This window comes from Manis javanica, chromosome X, assembly GCF_040802235.1.
Source record: "Manis javanica isolate MJ-LG chromosome X, MJ_LKY, whole genome shotgun sequence".
NCBI lineage: Eukaryota > Metazoa > Chordata > Mammalia > Pholidota > Manidae > Manis > Manis javanica.
In genome coordinates, this window is record NC_133174.1 from 47,219,939 (window position 1) to 47,243,839 (window position 23,901).

The 23,901-nt window shown below is 49.5% G+C and overlaps 1 protein-coding gene across 1 annotated transcript in view; it reads right to left on the reverse strand.

The window, feature by feature from the left end:
* The window catches only part of FGD1 (FYVE, RhoGEF and PH domain containing 1), a 36,717-nt gene that overhangs the window by 9,965 nt on the left and 2,851 nt on the right, over positions 1 to 23,901 (reverse strand). The window contains exons 2-8 of the mRNA XM_017654099.3: positions 9,779 to 9,952; positions 9,293 to 9,470; positions 8,739 to 9,177; positions 7,302 to 7,391; positions 6,467 to 6,615; positions 5,008 to 5,164; positions 4,766 to 4,904 (exon numbers count right to left, since the gene is read on the reverse strand). Coding sequence (XP_017509588.1) covers positions 4,766 to 4,904; positions 5,008 to 5,164; positions 6,467 to 6,615; positions 7,302 to 7,391; positions 8,739 to 9,177; positions 9,293 to 9,470; positions 9,779 to 9,952 — 1,326 coding nt within the window. The remainder of the gene's footprint in view (positions 1 to 4,765; positions 4,905 to 5,007; positions 5,165 to 6,466; positions 6,616 to 7,301; positions 7,392 to 8,738; positions 9,178 to 9,292; positions 9,471 to 9,778; positions 9,953 to 23,901) is intronic.

Consider the following 23,901-nt stretch of genomic DNA (forward strand, 5'->3'; position numbering starts at 1 on the left):
TCAAATTTGTCAGTGGCTCCTCTATGCCTGCAGGGTGAAGGCCCAGCCCTTTAGCCTGGCATTCAAAGCCTTTGGTGATCTGGCTTCTGCTGACCTCTCCAGCTTTCTCCACTTGTACCTCCCTAAACATGTCCTGACTTGCTTCATCTGGCCATCTGCCACTCAGTCTTCTGGATTCAGCTCACCTCCTCCAATAAGCCTGCCTAAAGTTCCCAGACTGGGTTAGGACCCTGTCAGTGTTCCCACATTTATCTTTGATCCTCTGTGTCCCACTAGTTACACTATGTTCAACATGCTTTTACAAAATCTACCTCCCTCAGTAGTCTAGGAGCTTCCTAGGATGGGACCAAGTTCCCACTACCTTCTCCAGGGCTCCTCAACAGATGCTTTGCATAAATTAACTCCTTTCAATCCTCACACCAACACTATAAGATAGGTATGACTGTGCCCTGTTTGTCCAGTGAGGAAACTGAGACTTGGAGAAGAGGTGGCAGCCCTAGGTTTACTATCTGAGAGGTAGCAGAGTGGACATCAGAACTGGGGCTGCTCTCTCAGCTTCCCTTTCTCCTGCACATTCTGCATCTCCCCACCTCAGGTCAGGGGCCATGCTGGGTGGTGGAAGTAGGAAGTGCCCAGGGAAGGGGAGAGGAAGACGACTCTGGCAAGCAATGGTATACAAGCTCAGGCCTGCATAGGCCACTGGGCTCAGACTAAAGGCTTTGCTATCAGAAACTGGAGATGTCTTGTGTGGGGTACAGACCGGCATTTCCAGGAGTCCAGTGTGTGTAGCCTCTGTCTGGGGGTTCAGTATGGGGATGTTAGTTCAGGATTTCATTTGGGGGTTCAGGCTAGGGAGTACAGTTTGGGGAGCTTGGTGTAGTGGCTTGGTCCAGAAGTTTTGGTGGGGCCTGGTCTGGGTTTGGCAGTCTGGGATCTTGGTTTGGAGTCCAGTCTTGGGCTCAGAGTAGGCAGCTCAAGCCAGGAGTTCTAGATGGCCTTGTTTGGGGAGTCCAGTCTAAGGTCCAGGCTCCAGAGTTCAGTCTGGGGAGCCAGAGATATGATTCAGTGGGACTCAGACCTGGAGGCACTTTCTGGGTCTCTGCCTGGGGATTTTAGACTGAGGGGTAAAAAACAAGGAGGTCAATTTTAGATGTTGGGTGAGGAAGCTTGGTGAGTACATATCAGGCTGTCCCTCATTCAGAGATTCTTAATCTGAGCAGCTCAGAAAACCAGATTGGGGAGTTCTTTCTTGGTGTGTGTGTGTGGGTTCATCTTTGGGTTCAGAGCTGGAGGCTTGGTTAGCCAAGCCCAGGCTCTGAGGCTCATTCTGGGGATTCAGATAGGGTTAAGATTGTTGTCAAACTGTAACCTAAATTAGGTGAACTTAATCTGGGGGCTGATCCTAGGGACATTCACTATGGAGGCTTCAGGTAGGGCATTTGGTAATAAAAACAGCAAATATTCATTGAGGCTTTACCATGTGTAGGGATTGTGCTAACAGCTTTATCTGGATTATCTCATTTATCCTCAGAACAACTCAGAGGCAGGTATCATTATTATCCCCATTCCACACATGAGAAAACTAAGGCTGAGAGGCTAAGCAGCTTGCCCAGAGACACACAGTTGGTAAAAGGGACTCTATCTGGGGCCCAGTCTAGGGAGATTACACTAGCTTGTCTCTTTGGAGGACCAGTCCAGGAAACTCATTTGTGGAATGTCATGCTAGGGATCCAATGTGGAAGAAAATTACAGAACTCAATCTTGGAAGTTCAATGTAGACATGTGATTCTGTAGAATTTCATGGACTCTAAGTGGAAAATGAGACTAGAGGCTTCTTCTGGGGACCCCAGTCAGGGGGGTATAAGATATGGAGACTCAGTGTGGCAGTGGGACATTCTTCTCAGGTCTCAGTATAGGGCCAAGTCTGGAAACTTCATTCTGCTAGATTCACCTGGGAATCTCAATCTGCAAACCCAAGTCTGGGAGGTGGGAAGTGGGAGGCTTAGTCTGGGGGATGTCAGTCTGGGAGTTGAGACTGGGAAGATCAGACTTGGAGCTTGGCATGGGTAAGGTAGTTTTTAATTTGGGGTACATTAGTCTCGGACATTAGTCTAAGGGCTCAGTGAGGGGGATGGAAAATAGGGATCTTCAGTCTGAGGGACCTGGGCTAGGGAAAACACAATCTGAAGTCTGTCTGGGGCTGAGTCTGGGCAGCTCAATTTCAGGGTTCCTCTGGGGTACACACTGGAGAACTTTAGGAACACTGTCTGAGGGCTCAGTAATCTCAGTCTGTGGGATTACATCTGGAAAGTCAGTCTTTTGGGCTCAGGCTAGAAGGCTCAGTCTGAGGGACAGTAAATGGGATTATTCTAGGGTGCTAAGTTTGGCAATACCTGTCTTTAGAATGATGGCCAAGGAGAGCAGACTCTTTGGGGGGAATCTCCCTCTGGGACTTCAGGCTGAGCACTCTGACTGGGAACCCACTCTCAGAGCTCAGAGTAGGGAGGGCATTCTGGAGGTCCAGTCTGGGGAAATCAGTCTGGAGGATCTGTAACTGGGACTTCAGACTGGGTTCAGCCTGGCGGCTCAAGTTGAAGATGTCAGTCCATGGGACTTATCCCAGGAAATCAGTCTGGGAGGCTTTTTCTAGAGGTTTAGGTTATGTAGTTCATCCTGGCATCTCAGTGGGGACTCTCATTCAGGGAGAGGAATGAGGCAATTAGTCTCTAGATGTCTGTTTGTAGAGCTCATCACCAAACTTTCTAGGCTCTTTGTAGAGGTCCAGGCTTGGTAGCAAAGTGCCCCATCTGGTAGGGGTGGAGGGGGTTCAGTTTGGGAAGTGGACATAGCAGTGGATATAACCATCTACTTCCAACTCTTGTGGCTTCTAGGACCCTGTATTTCCCAAGTAATTCCTGGTTTTCCTCCTACTTTAAGGGCTCTTCCTTCAAAGTCTTCTTTGCTGATTCCAACTTCCTCAGCTTTATTCTTGGACCCCATTTCTTCTCCATTTATACTCATGCCATTGGAAACCATGGCCAGCCTATGGCTTTGAATACTGTCTGTGTGTCAATGACATCCAGATCTCTCACCCTGGGATTCTAGACTCATCTAACTGCTTAACTGGCAGCTCACTTTGAACCTGTCCAAAAGCAAACTTCTAAGCTCATCTCAGGATCCATCAGACAAACATCTGCAAGTCATTCTTGACTCTCCCAGACCCAACACCCGTCCCACCCTAGTTCTCTCAGTGCTACTTCCAAATATAATATATCCTGAATCCAACCATTTCTTACTACTTCCACTGCTACCACCCTCATCCAAGCCAACTTTTCTGTTTATTACAAAAGTCTTCTAACTGGTCTCTCGTCTTTCTCTTATGTTCCCCAAGTAATCCTGATCAAAATCTTCCCATGGTTACCCACTGCACTCAGAATAAAATCCATCTCATCTCGGCCTTCAAAATCTTGCACCTTTCTCCAACCCTGCTTCTACCATTCTATCCTTACTTGTCATGCTCAGGTCACACTGGCCCTCTTGTTGGTCCAAAGATATGCAAGCTGTCACCCCCTCCCCCAAAACCCCCTTAGAAACTCTCTGCCCTTGCTATTGCCTCTGCCTGGAATGTGCTCCTCCCCAATCAGCATGTGGCTTCCTTCTTGTTATTCAGGTTTGACTCAAATACCTTGGATTCTGAGGCCACTCAATCTAAAATAGGTCCCCCACTGTCACATCACCCTCTTATTACCTGAATTACACATAGCACCTATTTAATGTTCTCCTGTGTATTTATTATTTTTGTTTATTGTCAATCTCTGCAGCTAGAATATATGCTCCCTAAGATCAAGGACCTTGTCTGTCTTGTTCACCTCTGTATCCCCTGTGCCTAGGACAAGGCATAGCTCAGTAAATAGCTGTTACATTAATGAAGGAATGAATGGTCTGGGGAAAGAAAGTTGGTGAGACTCTGGAGAGCATTCTCTAGGATTGTGACCCTGGGTAGAGGGTTGGTTCTCATACTGGAGAAGTCAGAATTCTAGTGGTTCAATGCATTAAGACACTGTCTGGGGAGGTGGTATCTCAGCCTAGATATCTCAAATTTGGGAGGCAGAAAATAAGAGGTCCAGTCTGGGGCACTCAGTTCTGGAGAGGTCATTCTGTGGGTCCCTGATCAGACTTGGAGGTTCTTTGAGGAATTTCATTCTGGGTAGTGGCTGATAGACATGGTGTGGAGTTCTAAATGTATAGGGGAAAATCAGGGGCTTGATGAGGTAAGTTTCTTTCTGAGAAGCTCAGCTGTGGGGATTCAATAAAAAGGGCTTGGCCTGAGGGGGTCAGTCTGGACTCTCAGCCTAGTGGCTCAGTCCCTGGGGGTTTAGGCTCAGTCTCATTTTGGATTTGAGACAACTTCACATGAGGATGAGTCTAGGGGTCACCTTGGGGTTTTGGCCTAGGAAACAGAGGCTCCCTTTTGGCTCCCTTTAGGGGATCATTCTGGGCATGCCCCTTAAACTCTGGGTTCCAGTTGAGAACTTCAAACTGGGGCCCTCCTATTCAGGAAGTCTGTCTGGAAACTCAGGGAGAGCTTTCAGCCTGGATGTTCATGCTGGGGTCTCACTCCAGAGCTTCAGTGTGGGCCTCTTAGTTTGGAAACCCTGTTCTGGGATCTCAATTATGTGGCAATGGCAGGCTGACCCTGTGAGTTAAGTCTTGGTAGTGTGGGGATGTGGGGTAAGCAGGGAAGGGCCCAGGTGTGTGTACTCACTTTGGGCATCCTTGCTGTCTGGGGAGCCAAGGGGCAGCTTTAAGAGATAGTCCTTGAGAAGCAGCTCATAGCGGGGGATGCGCTGCACAGGTTCCAGCATGTGGTGCTGCAATGTCAGGTTGCCACAGGCTTCCTCCTTCTGTGACAGGCAGAAGCAGAGGGACTCAGGTCTGGTCACAACTGCCACTGGGTCCCTGAAGACCTCTCTTCCCCAGTCTGCCCCATCCAGCTTCACCATTTACCTGCACCTCATGAATGATTACTTTGAACTGGGTGGAGCGCTCTGTCCAGGTGTTGACCAGCTCTACAGCCCGGTCAAAGTTCTTCACATACTCGCCATACATCTTGAGGAAGGGTGCTAGCTTCTGCAGGATGTCTCCAATGCGTGGATAGCGGTCCCTGGAATAGAAGCAGGGGCTGAATGGTTCTGCTGATCCTTGTCCCCCAGAACTCCACCTCTCACCTAGTCTGCGGGAGGATGCTCTTATCTCAGTCCTGGAAATCTACTTCTCAGCTAGCCTGCTCCTTCAGAAATACTGCTTATATTATAGGCCAATTAGGGCAACAGGCTCAGGTTGACCTGTGATCATGGCCTGGGCTACCACCTGCCTCAACTCTGCCTTGCTCAAGTGCCAGGAATGACATGTCCTAGCATACCCGCCCTGACCTCACTGCAAGGGCCACTTCATACACTGATTATTGAGTCTGTGCCTTGCCTTGTGCTGGGTGACTCTGAGGACACAAATGAGTCACACTTAGCTGAGCCCTGGGTCAGCTGAGAGGGTCGCTATCTGGTAGTGGAGGCAAAGTGACCAGGCCTGGATACACTCCTCAGGAACCACAGTCTGCTGGGGAAGACACAAGAACCAGGCCTGGTCCAGCCCTCAGAGGAAACAGGAACCAGCTTCCTGGCAGCCCTCTGTGGTCACAGTCTAGTCAGGGGAACACACTTTATCCTGTGGGTATGGGGTGTGCGGAGATGATTTTAAGCAGGAAGTGACATGGTCTGATGGTTGTTCAGTAAGACCATTAGGGCAGGTGGTATGACTCTAAAGGATGGATTCGAAGAGGAGAGCCTAGAGGCTGGGAGACTCCCTATAATTGCTGACCTTCTACCTCAGAGCTCAGCTCAGGCATTTTTTCCTCCCTGAATCCTTTTCTAACCCCCAGGCTAGGTTTAGTCCATTTGTCTGGATTCCCATAGCCTTCTACTCTCAGCTTTGTCATAACAGTCGTAAAAAATAACAAGAGCTCACATTCGTTGAGCGCTTATTATATATCGGGTACTGTTCTGAGCTCTCTACATGTATCAGCTCATTTAATCCTTACAAAAACCCGACAAGGTAGGCTATTATTATTATCCTCATTTCACAGATGAGTAAACTGAACCACAGTAATTTAAGAAACTTGGTTAACATCACAAAGCTATCAAGTGGCAGAGCTGGAATTCGAACTCGGCCAATATGACTCCTAACCTCATATTCTTAAGGATTATGCTATTCTGTTGTAATTTTCTGAATCCTGTTCTGTGTTTTATATTAGATTGGGAGGGCCTAGAAGGAATAACTTGGGCCTGATTCTTTTTCAAAAAGTGTTAAGAGGAGAAGCAGGTAGGAAATGAACTCTTGTGCACATATCTGGGCCTGGGCTTGGCAGGCAAGTGGACAGGAGGGTGCGCAGGCTAGATTTGGGGGCCCTCACCATTCCTCCATACGCTTCTCTAGCTCAGGCAGCAGGAACTGTTGGTGGAAGCAATAGATGGAGCAGATGTTAGAGAAGATACCGTGGACAACATCAGCAGGGAAGGAACTGCGGTTCCGAGCTTCTTCCAGCAGCCGGGCACAGAACACCTGTGGGGCAGGGCAGGTGTGCTCAGCCCAGCTGGGCCTGGGGCTTGGCTGGGGAAGGGGCAGCTTGCAGGTGAGAGCAGTGTTTGTGGACAGCCCTGTGGAGTTTTGGGATCAGCATTGTGACTGAGGAGAGAGGGAATGAAATCAGGTTTATATGTAGGGTTGGATTTCAGGTTATTAAGGTTAGGACCTGGAGGCAGGCATCGGACCAATGAAAAGTCAGGAGCAAGGTCAAGGTCAGAATTAGATTCAGGGTCAGAGAGAAGGTTGGAATTATATCCATCCATTTAACACATGTTTTTGAGTGCCTACTGTGTCCTAGAGGCTGTGATAGTACAGTGAACAAAGCAGAGAAAATTCCATACCCCCAGGGATTCTAGTGGATTTGGGCCAGGGTTAGAATGAGGTCCAGAGTCGGGTTCACAGGGGTAAATTCAGGACCAGGTCAGAGTCGCAGTCTCTGGCATACCCTGCCCAGAGTTAGGAATGAGGATTGGGACAAAGATCAAGCTTGGGGTCATGATCAGAACTGGCTTCAGAGACAGGATGGAGGTCAAAGTCAGAAAGGGGCCTTAACAACTCTACATTCTGGCGCAGTGGTGGGGTTGGGTTCAGGCCCTATCAGTTCCTAACTGGCACCCACCTACCAAGTCCTGGGGCCCTGGGACCCCTGAAGGGCCATTCACCTGATCCAGGAGATGTAGCCTGGAAACATAGGCCTTCTCAGTTTGCAAGAGCTCATTGGCAATGTGGAACACCTTCTGCTGTACAGTCAACTGGAAAGGAGAAGAGGCAGTGACTGATCCATCATCCTGTACCTCACCTAAGCCACCAGAATTCTCAGAACAGCTTAAATGCTATACTTTAAGCCCCATGCTAGCCTGAGATAACCTGATCTGCTATCTCTAGACCCAAAAGCCCCCAGCTTTATCCCTGACTCCCCAATGTATCATAAAGGACACCCATCAGTTCTGATGACATGCACTCCCTCACTTGGCCACTCACTCATCCAGCCATGTGCTCTCTCTATTCATTCAACACAGGTCATGTGGGCCAGGAAGTGAGACTTCCTGGATTCAAATCCTAGCACTGCTATTCATTAGCTTGAGTAAGTTGTGTAACTGTTCTGTATTTAAGATTCCTCATCTATGTATACAGATGATAATAGGACCTAAGTCCATTTTTAATAGAGACAATTAAATGATTTAATATAAATAAAACATAGCAGACTACAGATCAAATTGTCTATAAATGTTAGTTATTTATTCACATATCTGGTAGTGGGCTGAATGGTTCTGCTGATCCTTGTCCTCCAGAACCCCACCTCCCACCCCATAGATCTCTGGTCTGAGGGAGGCTACACTCAGTCCACTGTTAGCTTGCTGAGTACCTGGGGTATGAAGAAAACACTTAAGTACAAAAATGTATAAAACTCATTCCTGTTGGCAGTCCAGTTTCCTATTCACTGGACACCTATTTGCTGAGTCCCTGACCTCAGTCCCCACCTTTTAGCAGGGTTCTGGCTGTGACCAGCTTAAGTTCAAGGATGCCTTTTGAAGCAGCATTAGGCTGCCACGGAACACAAAGGGGTTCCTGCTGTGAAAAGCCTCCATCCTCACAGTCTCAGGTCCATGGGGGGCTCTAACTCTTGTACCCTTCTGGAGGCCAGCTTTTAGGAAGTCTGTCTGGACATGAGAGACTTTTCATTTTACAAATAAGGAAACTGAGGCTTCTGGTGGGGGAGTGGAGACTTGCTAGTATCACATAGCTACAGAGCCCTGGGATTTTCCAATTGGAACAGGACCTTAAAGATCCCCAAACAGGATGCCTATCTTCAGTATGGAGAAACTGACGTCCAGCTAGTGGTTCTCTGATGACGGTAGAACAAATTCCCTAGTGGGCATTTGGAATTGTACATGGTCATTTTGGTAGTTACAGTGATGGGGAGCAGAGTACATGTTTGCTACTGATACTTAGTACCAGTAGACCAGGCAAGCCACATATTTAAAGTGGAAGCAGTGCTCTATATGGAGAAATATTGAGCTGGGGAAAGAACCCAGTGTAAAAGCCAGGCTCCTTGTTTCTCCACATGGTCCTGCCTCTTGGTGAACATGGTTCAGTACCTCCACAGACTCCTGACTCTCCATCGGGGGCACTGGGATTTCTCTGCCCTTCTCATCCTCCTCTTCGTCGTCTTCCTCCTCCAAGTCACTATCAACCTCCTGGGAGCCAGGCCGGTGAGGGTCAGCCAAAGCAACAGAGACACTGGCCAGGGCAGGGGGCCCAGGGCAGAGGCTGTGGCTGGGGGGCCCCTCATCACTGATGAAACAGGTCTCCTCGCTGTTGGATGGCGAGCTGATGCTGTCAATGCCGCTGTCCCGGTTGGGCACCTTCTCACCGTCCCGGGGCCCAGGAGCCAGCAGGAACAGGCAGCGGGAGGCCTCACCCTCAGGGAGCTGGGGCACTGGTGGCTGCGGGGGTGGCTGTGGCAACATGGCTGACTCTGTGGGACCTGGGCTGGGGCCAGGGGCTGGCCTATCCGAGGCGACAATCACAGGCTCTCTGAGGTGGGTGGTGGACACACATGGAGGCAGGGTATGAGCTTGACCAAGAGGCCTGTCTTACAACTGTCCTTCCTGTCCCACACCCCCACAGATCACCCAGGGACCAGACTCACCTTTCAAATTTCTCAATCAGTGAGGATACTGCTGCCGAACTGGGGCTGGCCTCCACCTTGGGGGCCAGGCCCTTGGCTACTCGGGGGTCTGCAGGCAGCGGGCGTGATGGCGGTGGGGGAATGGGCTCAGGTGGAGGGGGCAGCCGGGGCATCTGCAGGTAGCTGGGCTTCGGGGGGACTGGAGAGATGGACAGGGAAAAGAGAGAGGGGAGATCCCAATGAGTTGAGTTTGGAGGTGGCTGTCACGGCCAGGCCCCAAGCCCCTCCACAAAATCCCAGTCTGAACCTTTGCCCAAGGTAGTCACAATGCAGGCCTGAGGCAAGATACCATTATGCACACATTAGTCCCAGGCCACATCCCTCTGCCCCTACACTGTGGTGCTTCCAGTTCTTCTAACAAGCCTTCTCCTCTGCCACTGGCTGACCTTTCCCCTCCTCTGACTCCTCTCCTGGGCCATTTTCCTGCCCCTTTCTGGAACCACTTACCCTGTGGCTTTGGGCCTGGTGCCCGCTTCAGTGGTGAAGGACGCTGGCTGGGGGTTTCAGTGGGGGGACCTGGGTCTGAACGAAGCCGCTGGGGACCTTCTGGATGAGGCTCAATGCTCTGGCCAGGGTCAAGGGACAAACTTTTAACCAGGATTCGGTTTGCCTGATGCAGCCCTGCAGAAAGGGAGAAACTGGGTATGAAGTAACAGATGTCAACCCCAAAGGGAACTGGGGAGTTATATGTCATAGCAGGTATCCGAGGTATCGGGTTTCCCTGAGCCCTTTCCTGGCCACACTGCCTTTCTGGGAAGCCTTTACCCTAGCCATCAGATGGGATCCCAGGCCCAAGACTGTGGCTGGCTATTTTCATCAACAGACAAGAGTTCTTTGTGATTAGTACATTGATTCCTTGTATGTCAGCAGGCATTATTACTAGGGAGTTTAACCAGGCTGGGGATGGATGCGAGCACCTTACAGTTTTCGTATGTGTTTGCAGCCCTTGTTTACATAGCCACAGTGAGTAGACTGAGCCTAAACCATTCTTAACCCTTTTACTTAAGGTTCTGAGAATATCTGGACTCCCTTGTCTACAATTTTATACAGCTGAGTGTGCTTGACATGACAAAATTGCATTTCATGAGCAAAAGTTTTGCTTAAAATCCTAGCTTATCATTAAGCTATACTCCCTTCCTCTACTTCCACCCCCACCCCCAGTGCCCAGAGCTCAAGACACAGGAACAGCTTTAAAATAGCAGGCACCAGATTCAGAAAAAAGGAAAGCCTTTTTGCACTGTCCCTCTTCCCTCACTGTGGGGTGCCTAAATCCACCTCTGTCTATGGCCTGGGGAGATGACTGACCCATTTGGGAAGGAAGATTAGGTGTGGGAGGTAGTGAGGGACCCCACAGGGATGACATGTCCCAGGGGAAGGGGTGTGGGAATCAGGTGGGTCTGGCTGGGTAGGGAGCTGTTGGGGGATTGATCTTAGATGATAGAGAAGTTGGAAGGGGGTGTCAGAATGGAGAAGGCAAGTCTTGGATGGTAGGCTGAGGAGCCAGGCAGCCATCCTGTGGGCAGAAGGGAGCCACAGAAGGCCATTGTGTAGGGAAGGATGCAGGCAAACAGGTGTGAGGGTGAGAGAGCAAGTGGCAGTCAAGAAGTCCCAGAGCTCCTACCTGCACATGGTGTCAGTTTTGCCGTCCTCAGCCACATGGCCACTCACAATTACAGAAGGTCTGTTACCCCATGTCTCCTACATGACTTGTTATAAATGGGCCCACTCAGTCACAGAGACACATGGTATTTATATTGTTTCACATAATTGTGGGGCCACACAAATTCAAACACCCAGTCACATGCCATCATGTTACTGAAAGCCTGGTCTCACACAGTCAGACAGACCCACAGCCACAACCTCATATTATCACACAACCTCATGTATCACATACACCAGCAAACATGGTCATTCACAGTCACAGTTATGCAGTGTGGCAAGCCTACCATTTTACACACTACCTCATACAACAATCACCCACCCACTTACCATCATCATATTGCCCACTTATATATTCCTCAAATATGGTTCCACTGAATCTCAAAGATATTTATTTATATACAGTGTCATTTATACTGAGTCTCACAGTCTCTGAGCCACAAAGTGTCATACACACCATAGTATCGTATTGTAGGTCCACACACCTGCAAATGATTCACACAGTCACAAAGACTATAGCCACATAGGGTCATTATACCATGTCAGACATAAACCTCACATAATGGCAAAACAGCACAAGTCACACACCACCATGCACCCAGAAAAACAGACATAGTCACAGACAGATGGCATAATTTACTATATCACACCCATGAAACAAACATGTCCATGGTGTCCCTGGGTTTTAGGGGCTTCAACATACACACAGCCATACTATAGGGTCACTTCAGCACAAAGAATCTCAGGGAATTTTAGGTCTCCCAGTCCTGCAGGAAAGGAATAGCCCAACTCACAGGGTTCCAGCAGCTTTCCTGGGTCCCTGAGCCTACCCTGGCCACAATCCAGCTAGATAGGCCCCAGGGAGTCTTAGGCCTTGGTCCTTTCAGAGCCCTGAGGGGTGCCCCAGGCCCCAGGCTGAGCCCCTCTCCTCTACCCTGTTCCTTGCCTTGGGTGGAGTTTCCTCACTTCCCTTCCCAGTAGAGCAGATGGGGCCCTAGCTGGAAGGAAGGAGGTACTCCTCTAGGATTAGCTGGGTTGCTTACCCTGCCCTGCCCTCCCTCTGGGTATGGATTGAAGAGGATGAATCACCTGGAGAGAGGCACATGCAGAGACACAGTTTGGCACATATGGCCAAAGAAAGTGAGAGACACAGAGAGTAGGTGACAGGGCCAGAGATCCACCAAGCAAAGCCAGGCACCCAACAGTGCTGATACCCCTCTCAGAGACACACTAAGTTCCAGGTGCCAGGATCCCAGGTGCCCCTTTTCTGGGAGGAGCTCCACACCACCAAGCAGGTAGGCCTCCTGGGACAAGCCCTCTCTATCTGGTCTGTGCAGGGCAGCAGGGCCACTGGCTGGCGCTTCTCTCCCTCTGCTCCACTACTTGTCCTGGAGATGGGGTGACTGTAGCACACTCCATGGCCCTGCTCTGGCCCACCCTCTGCTCCCTCCTCACCCACCTGGCCTGGGAGCCCACAGATGGGCCTTCCTCTCCTTTCTCTCTGCCTCCTTGAAGGCAGCCCTGCCGAATGGAAGGCTAAATGAAATTCACATTCTCTAGACACCCTGGATTCCCAGATGACAGGGGCAGGGACTGTCAGCCAAGTTTCTAATAAGATGAAGGCAGAGAGAGGGGCAGTGACTTGCCTGAGGTCACTCAGCAAGTCAAGGGCAGATTTTTAGCAGCCTGGTCTTGGACTAGACTCCTTTCCTAACCCTGCTCTCCAAGGGGAAGCTGGAAAAGAGGGGAATCAGGAGGGGCAGGGGTGTCCCCCAGGGCTTCAGAAAGTTGAGAGCCGCAAGTGTAGCTAGTGAGAGCAATACCAGCCAGTCTGTATAGGGCAAGCCTGCCCACAGAGAGATGACAAAAGGATTCCAGTTCAGGAGCCTAGCCCTGGCAAGGCTGCACTGAGGGAAGAATTTTCCAGATCCCTCCCTCTCCTATTTCAGGGCTCCCCTTCCCTGTCTCTTTGCCTGCATTTCCCTGTGTCCTCCTCTGTTTTCCCTCAGTGGCCCCTTTGGCCTCAGGTCTTGTTCCCTCCAGGAGGCTAAATGGACCTGAGCTGGAGCTCAGGCCATGCCACTTACCTGCACAAGAACCTTGTGACCCATCCCCTTACCCCATTGCCCATGGAGAAAATAGGAACTTCTCAGCTAGGCCTCCATAGCTCCTTATGATTCTGCTAAACTCTCTGGCTTCTTTCAGCTTAGTTTAGTCCCCCAAGTACTTCTAAGCCCTGCTCTGAGCCCCATAGACTCTGTGCTGGGAGATGTGAAAATCCCATCTCTGCCCTAGGGGAGGTCCAAGGGGAGGCCCTCCCCCTCCCTAGATACCATAGCCCTCCCCCTGTCCAAGCCTATCCTCTCCAAGCTAGGTACTGCACTGGTATTCTCCAGCCTGTTTTTTATGGTTCGTCATCCACAACATTCTCTCTCATCTGCACTCACACCCCATCTCTACTTCCACACCTGACAAGGTCCTCTGTCAGCACTGTCCCCTCCACTGCTCGGTTTACGAGAGCCCCCAGTGTCCATTAGAGCAGAAGCCACCAAAGGCTTCACCTCCCACCCCCACACACACAAAAGGCTTAAACCACCAGATTTCATAACCGTCTGTAAAAGTGTACCCAGCCATACACGCCATACACTGTGCACAGCCGGCAAATACCTAGTGAGAGCCACAGAGATGTTTTCACATGTCCAAATGCAGCGTGCATGGCACAGTGTGCACACATGCAACCACCACTGTCCCATCACTGAGGAGAAGCACATCCTGGGCACCCCAGCAGTGCCTGGGTGCTGCCCCAGCTCTGCTATGGAAGTCAGGGCAGGGTGTATCCTGAGGGGACAGGCCATCAGCAGGTCAGGTCTTGATTGTGACCCTCAGGGGCTCCCAATCTCAAAGCGAGGAGACTCCCATTCAGGAAAATCTAAGTTCATTCAGCTCAGGAAAAGCAAAAGGGTCAGCCTGTCAGGACTGTGGAAGCTCAGGAGAGGAAAAGGCCAGGGACAGGGTGGCCAGATAAAATACAGGATGCCTAGTTAAATTTGAATTTCAGATAAACAATGAATAATTGCTTGGTATAAGCATGTCTCATGCATACTTACACTAAAAATTTATTATGCTATGCTAAAAAAATTATTTGTTGTATATATATCTGAAATTCAAATCTACTTTTTTGGGGTGAATTCCAGCATACTTAGTCAAGGAGGGCTGTTAGTGAATGAGGCAGAACAAAGCCTCTACCTGGCAAACAGGGCCCCCCAAACTCCTGTCCATTTAAGCCTCAGGCAAGCTGTGGGCTCTATCCAGTTTCTCTGCGGTGGGCACCTGAATGCTCATGACAGTGACATTATTTCAGGGATACCTTGAATTTGGTCTTATTTATTAAAAAACAAAGTCAATAATTTAAGACCTGTCATACTTGACTATTCCAAATGGTGGAGTGACCACACTCATTTACTTAGACTGCCTGGGTTAAGGTGTTTAGGCACGTTCATTCATAGCTGGTTCGGGAATCACACAAACCCTGGTTAAATCCCAACACCTCCACTTGCTAGGTGTGTGACCCTGGGCAAGCCTCTCTACCTGTCTGAGCCCGAGTTTCCTTGTCTGGAAAACAGGATAAGAACCACAGTTCCCTGATTTTAGGGAGTCCATGAGACAGAGAAGGGAAAGAGCACAGTGCTCTGACCCACAGAGCAATGTGGGTTAAACATGAAAGTCAACAGAACCACACATCCACAGAGACATGAAAGAAAGACACGCACACAGATACATAAACTGGCAGGCTGCACACTGCAACCCAACACAAAGCTATCGACATACTAAGAAACACGAGAAAACCCAGCCAGAGATGAACAAAGAATCCAGCCCTACTCTCCTTGACCAATCCTCAGATCAGGATGGAAGTCCTGCTAGAGGTGCATGGCAGAGGAAAGACAATGTTCCCCTATTCTCCCATTCAAATTAAATTCAAAATATAAACCATGTAAAAGTAAAGTAAGTGTCAAGAAGTATAACTGAGTCTGGAATTTTCCCATGACAGCTTTTTGTTACTGAAATAGCAGAATCATTCCAAAAATTGTTTCTGATTGCTACATGCCTCTGCTTGGCAGGTGCCCTGAGCACATGTTCCAGGCTAATGGGCAGAGAAGGTCTACCCTCTAGATGAGTTTGAGGACAAAGACTCCTCCAGATGCCCATTCCCACTATATCTGGATCCTGCTTCTCTCTCACCTCTTTCTGGGAATTTCAGCTCCCAGTTTTCCCCCACCCTGGCCAGCAGCAACCCCTCTCCCTCCTCTGAGCTGTAGCCTTGGCTTAATCTCAAGACAGCTAATAGGGCCCAGACTGGACCTCAGCCATTAATTCCCTGGTGACCTGGGAAGTTGCTTCACAGTTCTGGACCCCAATTTCCCCATCTGCAAAATAGGAAGAATATACGTGTGCTCCTCATTGTGAGGAGCTGGTGAGATGATTGAGTAGGCAGAAGCTAGCCCCAGTACTCAGGCCTCCTGACTCCCAATGCATGCTTCTCCCTACAGCCCCCAGATCCATACTGAGGTAGGCCCCAGGGACAGCTGGAATTCCTGGAGGGTGGGATGGTGAAAGGGAACAGAGGAGTGGAGAAAAAAGAACAACAGCAAATAAGAAAGTGCCTTTTGGGAAGCCAGCTCCATGAGGGGAAAAGGAGTCCCTCAGATTGAGAAGAAAGGGGGGATAAAGGTGTAGCTACCCCCACTTCTTCCCACTTGCCTCTTGAAAGTGAGGTTCAGCCCAGCTGCCCCACTCCACTTTTGTGGCCAGACTGCACCCAGGCCTTCCTTGGCCTGACAGATGTTCTTAGAGTCCAAACACAAAGCTCTGTCAAGTGGGAGAAGTGCGGGGGAAGCTGTCTACAGCAACCCTGTGGGTAGCTAGAAAGTTCCTTCCCTGAATGTAAAGACTCTGCAGAAAAAAACTGAGGCACCTTCTGCAGAGTGAAGGCACTTTTGGAAAGTGGGAAACATTCCGGCAAGTAAGGAGCTTCCTAGAATGTCCCCTCCCGCAAAATGGAGAAACTTTCTGTAAAATGGAGTCTCTGATAAAAAGAAGGCCCCTTCTCTAAAGGGAAGAAATGGAGGTGTCTTCTTCAAAGAAGATGGACATTCTGTAAAGTGAATAGAGTTAGCGCTATAAAGACTCTTTTGTAAAATGGATGACCTGTCTGTAAATGAAGGACTCTGACAAAATAGCAGACTTTCTGTAAAATGGAGGAACTTTTTTGTAAAGTGATGCCCCTTCTGTAAAGTGAAGGATGTTTCTGTAAAGTGTGGACTCTTGTGTCAAGTGAGGACCTTTCTGTAATATGGGACAGTGTAAGTCTAATAGGGAATGATGAGGACTGGGGTAAACTGGAGAGCATACGCGTCACACCTAAAGCAAGGCAGTAGCTCCTCCCCTCTATCTAATTGTCACCTTGCATAAGGGGGCCCTGTAATTTTTGATCTTCCAATATTTCAAGAGAATCAGAAATCCAGACTTTTATGTGAAATCTCCTAATTTTAAAAACAGTGAGTAGGCCAAATAAAACTTGTGAGTCAAATTCAACTTGTGGGCCATCACTTTGCAATACCTTAGTTAGATGGTCCTTAAGGCCCCTTCCACCTTGGCCTCTTACCTCCTGCCTATCTGGTGTGCTCTGGCTCTTGGGCAGCAGTCTTGGAGGTCCCCTTTCACACCCCCTGCAAGGGGCCATCTCCTTTGGGCCTGAGCAAGCCCAGGGAGCCAGCTCAGGCAATACTTAACAGCAGTTCCCTGAACTAGAATCTGCCTTTTGTTCTGTCTGGTCCAGTTCATATTCTGTCCTGCGTATGACATCTAGAGAAGACAGGGATTCTAAGAACTTTCAGAACACTCTGGAACTCAAAGGTTTTTAGTGGAGGATATAAAGTATGTGGATTCAACTGTTTGTTGAGCACCTACTCTGGGCCAGGCACTTTGTTGATGCTTTCTTGTATGGCACCCTCCTAACAACCCTGTGTGCTATTAGCTCTATTTCACAGATGAGGAAACTGAAGCACAGAGAAGCAAAATAACTTGCCTGAGGATACACAGCTAGAAGTGGTTAAGCTGGGACTAGATCCCAAGTGTGTCTGTGTCGAGAGTGACAGAGCACATCCTCAGTGTTTGCTGAGTTGGGAAAGAATTCACATTAGGAGTGGGGAAAGGAGAAGACTTTCTAAAGGAGGTGGTTTAGGATGTCCAGAATGGGGTGTGTGTTTTCATGTATAGACGGACTGGGCAGAGTTCTCCAGGTGAGGGAAGAAAAGTGAGCAAAGTTGGGGTATCTGGAATGCAGAGAGGAAGAGTGTGTTTGAGGGCACAGTGAACAGAGTCCTGGGTTTGCAAGAAGGCTCCAGAGCAGGAAGAAGAGGCAAGAAGAGCCAAAAGACAGGCAGGCAACCCCCTCCCACAACAACCACCACTACCAAGATACAGACCCACAGAGGGTATACGGAGAAAGACAGACAGACCCAAATACACACACACAAGATCTACATATGGAGACCCCCCCCCCACAGAAACATCTAGAACCCCCCAGGGGCTTAGAACCATGGTGACACACAACCAGGCATACAGGAATACAACTACGTATACAGACTCAAGGAGACAGACACAAACACACACACATATATATGGATATATACAGACACATAGTTAAACATGCACACAGATATACAGAAAAAAGAACATTAAGGTATAAACAAAACAGACCTGTGGGGACAAAGCACAGGCAGGCAGGCACATGAGCACATGTATGCATGCTCACACACACACAAACCACACAGCCACATGGGAGGACAGGCAGCCCATCCGTCTTCCAGTGGCTTGAGTGCTGTGAGGGCCTGGCCACCTCTGCCCTGTGTCTCTGGACCTGAGGCTGGAAAAGGATGGGGGTGGTAGCTCCACCCTCTGGGAGTGGTTAGGGATTTCAGAGGACAGGAAGGGAAGGGAGTGGAGCTGCAGCTGGGAGCACAGGGGGCAGTAATTACCCGGTGCTGGGGCTGCCACGCTGGCCTGGGATTTCCCTCCCAGTGAGGACAAAGCCACTAGGGAAGGCCCTTCTGACCCTGCTGTGTGTGACCCCAGGGACAACAACACCCACGCATCTCCCCTGTCTCCTTGCCAGAGCCCTGGTAAAACTGAGTTGGCAACATGGAGAGATTATGAGGGAAAAAGACAGAGAGAGACTAGGACAAAGACAAGGAGGGAGAAGACAGGAAAAGTACCGAGACCCAGAGAACAGGACAGCTAGAGAGGGAGAAAGAAAAAGGGGGGCAAATCAGAAGAGAGACAGAGACAGTGGGGGATATAGGCACAGAGAGACAAAGCGTCAGGGACAAAAAGGTCAGTCCAGGGCCCTTTGTTGAACATGGCTACAATGTGCCATGCAGAGTGCTGTGGGCTTTATCTGTGGCCTTTAATTCTTGTAACTGCGATAGGAGATGCAGATGGTAACCGCATTTCATAGATTAGAAAAAATGAGGCTCAGAGAGATGAGGTGACTTGTCCAAGGCCACATGAACCTAGAAAGTGGTAGAACTAGGTCTGGTGGGCTCTCACCACTGCCTGACCCTGCCAGGGACATGGGGCCCAGAGATCCCTGAAGGAATTCTCAGGAGACAGAAGGAGTCAGTGAGACCTGCAGACTAGAGCTCCTAAGAGATGCACAGTGAGAGAGACCCACACCTTCCCTGCCCCCTTCTCCACAGCCCCAAGGTGGGGGAGGGGTTGTCTACACCTGGAATGAATTAGGCAGGGAGGCCTGGCCTAGGAGGGCCAGGGAAGCTGGAGGGGGAGCAGGGAAGGTGAAGGCAGCAGCAGAAGACAGCAGCATGGGTAGTAGCTGGGCAGAGCCTAGCAAGCTTCTGTGCTATAGTTCCTTGGGACCAACCCTGCCATTCCCAGTTTCTACAGGCGCCTTCCCTCTGTGACTTAACCCTTTCCATGCATGGGCCATGGGGAAGTGCCAAGGACGGCTGAAAACTGCCAGCACTGGGCAGAGCCTTCTGTTTCCTCTCTGGGTCTCAGCCACACTCCTGTGCCCTTCACCTTCCTGCCTTTACTCTGGAGCCCATATGGGCACAACTCATGCCTACAGCACACTGCCACCTAGATATCCTGTCTTGGGCTCCTCAGAGGCGGTGCATCCTAAACCACACACTTCCCTCGGACCCTTGTAGCTCCTCCTTCTGCCTTCTCCATCCCAGTAATGGCACCTCCATCCATCCAGTTCCTCAAGCCAGAGGCTGAGCTTTCTCCATGACTCCTCCCTCTCCCTCAATTCACACAGGCCCCTGGACCCGAAGTCCTGCAGATTCAACTTCATAGTAGCTCTAGCATCCATACACTTTTTTCCCCACTCCAGCTTCCTAACTGGTTTCTCTCCTATTCTCAGGGCCCTCTATAAGGCATTTTCCAGCCACGACTAGTGAAAACACAGTCCCCTTCCATCCCGGCAGCCCTGTGAAGGGCTCCCCTTGCCTCCCGAGGTGAACTCCGAGCTCCTGAGCAGGAGGATGAGTAAGGCCCAGCTCACAAATGTTTCCCTACCCCCACCCTCCAGCCACAATGGCCTCTTGTCTGTTCCTCGAAAGTGTTCTCTTCAGCCTGGGGCTTTGACACATGTTGTTCCCATGGCCTGAAAGGCTTTTCCGCTTCTCCTTACCTCTGGACTCCTATTTATCCTTTAGGTCTCAACTCAAGTGTCCTTTTTTCCCTGCCTGCCCCCTCTTCATATGTTCCTGCAGAATCTGTGCTTGGAATCTTTTCATGTATGTCAAGCACCTCTCACAGGGCCAAGCACATAGCAGGTCCTCAATAAACATTTGTTGAATAAAGAAACCCTTATTTCTCTTCTCTTTCACTCCCCCTTATCTGCTCACCAAGTATTTATTCATGCTCTATTATATTCCAGACAAATGCAATGACCAGGTCCACATGTTACAAATGGGGAAACTAAGGCCCTGAGAGCAGAAGGGAAGCCAGGATGGCATAATGAACAAATGGCAGAGCCAGGGGTGCTGGGGTTCCTTTGGCTACTGCCCTGTATCCTCATCTCCAGCCCTGCATGTGTTATGAGGCACCCTTTGGAGGTGGGATGCCTGCCAGGTCCAAGGAACTAGGTATTGGAGCCCAGAGAGGCTGAACTCACTGCTCCAAGGATGCCTGCTTTCTCCAGATGAGGGAAGTTAACTGTGGGGGTGACCAATGGCAGACTGCACTTCCTGCCCTCGTTCCAGACAGGTCCTAGCCCCACCCAGACAGCGTCTGGCCAGCTCTACATCTGCCTAAGGCATTTAGCTAACTGGCCCCCAGAAAGTCATGGTTGATGTCTGTCTGGGGCACTATTAGCTGCCATTCACCTTTGAGGGAGCAGGTAGCCCCAGTTGGGCCCTCCTTCAGGACAGAGGTAACTGAAAGGGCCTAGGAATGGGGGTGCCAACCATCTGCATCTTTAATTTATTTACTCCTGTCTGGGGAAGTCCCTTTCCCAGCTACCCACAGTCTTCACATATTGTTGTATTTGTTTGGAAGGCGCCAGCTAACTAGGAACCAAACTGGGCCTTTTCCTAGATACTCCCCTGGAATACCAAACTGCTACTCTCTATAAAAATCCCCAGCAGAGCCAACTAGCCCCTCCGGCTCTGAACCTCCTCTTCTCCTTTCTATGAGCAATCTCTCTCTATGGCCTCTTAGGTTGGCCTCCACAGGGAGAACATGGAGGGAGCCAGAGGAATTTATTTTATCAGTTTTATTTGCTTTTCACTAATACTCCCTCAGTTCTTTACAATAGCCACTACCCTGGGTGTATGTGAAATGGGTCTCAGCTTTATGCAAATATGCCTTCAAAACTGCTCTTCCCCCACCCCCTCCCCAGAGGCATTTCTAAGGCCCATTTTGGGCAGGTAATAAATGATCCACCTAAGCGAGTGAGTGTGACTCTGCTGACCTCACTATTTATGTCTTCAAGAATGAGACTCACCCCTAAAACCATGCACACTCTCCCCACGAGCCGCCATGTGGTTTGTGGTATGTGTTAGTGGTGAGAATTCACAAATACCTCTGGCCCAGACCTCTCTGAATTTTCCAACCCTACATTCAAATTCCTGTTGGCTACCTCCACCTGGATGTCCCCCCAGCCTCTCAAACTCAACATGTCCTGAACACAATTCAGTATCTTCCCCCAGTCTTACTCCTTCTCTTGCATGTAGATTGCTCCACCACCATCCACCAGGTCACTGCAGTTGGTTTCAGAAAACAGCCCAGAATCATCTAGGACTTTTCCTTCTTCCACGGCATCTACATCCAAGCCACCACCAAGGCCTGTCCATGTTAGCACCTAAATATCTCGGATCTTACCCTCTTTGCCTGCCACTGCTTTAACCCAAGCTACTATTACCTCTCACTGGGATGACTGCAACCCCTTCCTGCCATCTCCCTGCTTCCAGTCCTGAGCCACTCTCCACATGCAGCTATGGAAATCTACCGGCTGCTCTCCACATGTACCTATGGGGATCTCTCAAACACCCACATCTAGCACATCATTCCAATAAAACCTTCAATGGTGCCACTCTGCCACCCAGATAAAGACCCTTTGCGAGCCTTACCTCTCCACTCCTACCAGTGTCTGCTCCAATCCCCGGGATGCCCCATGTCTCAGTGCCTTTGCTCCCATAGAACTTTCTACATGAACTGCCCTCCATGTTCCTCCTAGCTCTACATACCTTACTGTCACCCTGCTACAGCCCTTTCTTTAGACCAGGCCCTGTGCTGGGTGCTCCTGAGACCACGGTTTCCTCTGCCTAGTCTCACAACTGCAACTGCCTTCTAGCTTAAATTGCCAAATGGCAGTAGTTCACGAGAGGTGGGCATAGAAAGCAAATTGAGGCAGCCAGTGTTTGTGTGTATGCAGGTGAGGAGTTGACTCATTCCCTTTAGCTTAGATCTCATGCCTCCCTTTTGGGTTGGGAGTGAGGGAGGCCCACACAGGACCCTTCAGAAGGCCTCAGAGGGAGGCTGATGCTTTCTTCTGGCTCTAGTGATGCTAACTCACTGTTGGGACACTGCTAAACTGCCTCTCTGAGCTTTTACTGCCCAAGTAAAACGTGGTTCCCACTCTAGGCTATGCATCAGAATCACCTGGGAAAGTCTGAAAGTTGATTCCTGGGTTGCAACCCCAAGATTCTGGAACTCTGAGGTAGAGTTTGGGAATCATACTTTTTTTTTTCAAAGTCAACAAGGGATTCTGATGTTCACCCAGTTTGGGAAATCCAGAACTGACAGTGTCCAGGGACCTTGCCAGCTCCAATTCTAACTCTTGAAGTCTCTAATGATGTCCCAGGCTCGAAATCAGAAAAAGGCAGCCCACCCTGTTGCCCACCTCATTGGCTCAGTCCTTCCACTACCCCTGAAAAGGCTTTAACATCAGGTGCAACTCTTTCAACTGAGATAGGTGTCAAGACCCAAGCTATTCCCTACCCATCATGTAGAAGGATATTCTAGGCCTCAACTCTGAGGAATAGGGAAAGGTTCCCCCAAATCTTTATGAGCAAACTTACACCTGGGAATCCTTTACCACTCTCTCAAAGCCCTCTTTGGCATCCTACTGGGTTACGTCAGTAACCCAATGAGGCCTTAGGTTTTATCAGCCTGGGAAATGGGCACAAAAAACAATTGCCCCTCCCCCTACCAAGAATTAGAGTAAAAGAGAAAGCACTTTGAAGCAATTCAATTTTCATAGGAAACTATTATTTTAAAAAGGTTCCCACTCCCCTGCCCTTCTCCTCTCCCAGAATGGACCACTGGCCCCAAATGATGGTCATTCAGTAACGGCCTAAGCAGTCTGAGGGAGGAAGTATGCCTGGCATACAGAAATCTGAACATGTGGACTAAAACATTTCAACCCTTTAACTGAAGCTAAGGATTCTTCTCTCCCTCAGCACCTCTGCACACACACACAACCCTACAACCACCAACCTGGCCCTCTTTGGGCCAATTATAGACAAGTCCTGTGGAGAGAGAAACAAGTTACTTGTGCCTTCCCCTGGGCTGGCTGGGCAGTGGGGGAGGCGGGCCTCTCATACCCCATGCTGCTGTGAATCATATGGCCCAGTGCCCACCTTGCCAGGACCTAAGTAATTCCTCCATCTCTTCTTCAGAAGGTTTTTCTCTTTTTATTTTATTTTTTAATTTCATTTCATTCTGCAGGCTTTGCAATCAGTATCTCATACACTCTTCATGGCATTCTCTAGATGAGGAAACTGAGACTCAGAAAAGGGTAGTCAGTCGGGGTCACCCAGTAAGACAGAAAGGAATGGTTGGAAGGAAGGCCAGGTCTTCCCGGACACCCTCCTTATTCTCAATCCTCATCTTGGAGCTAAAAAAAAAAAAAAGACACCCACCAATTACAGAGGCATGGCTTCATTGGGAAAAAGGGGTCCTGGGAACTTTGTTGCTTTTTGGGGGGAGGAGGGGAGAGGTTCACGATGAGTACTGATTACTGTAATCAGTAATTTGGAAGGACTAGTGGAGTGGGAGGGCAACTCTGACTCTGGCATTGGTATTGATCAGAGGCCAGAAACCAGGGGTCTAGCGGCTTCCAGTTACTGACTCCCAGACCAAGAGTAACTGGAGGGCAGGAATTCTGTTGTCCTTCTCTCATACAATATTCCCGAGGGCCTACTATGTGTTCCCTTCATATCTGTTCAGGTATTTGTTCAACAAGGATTTCTTGAGCACCTTGTATATGCTAGGCACTGTGCTAGTTGCTAGGGATACAAAAGTGAACAAAACAGATACAATCTCCTTGCCCTCATAGAGCTCACATTCTAGTGAAGGATGAAGGGCAATAAAGAAATAAACAC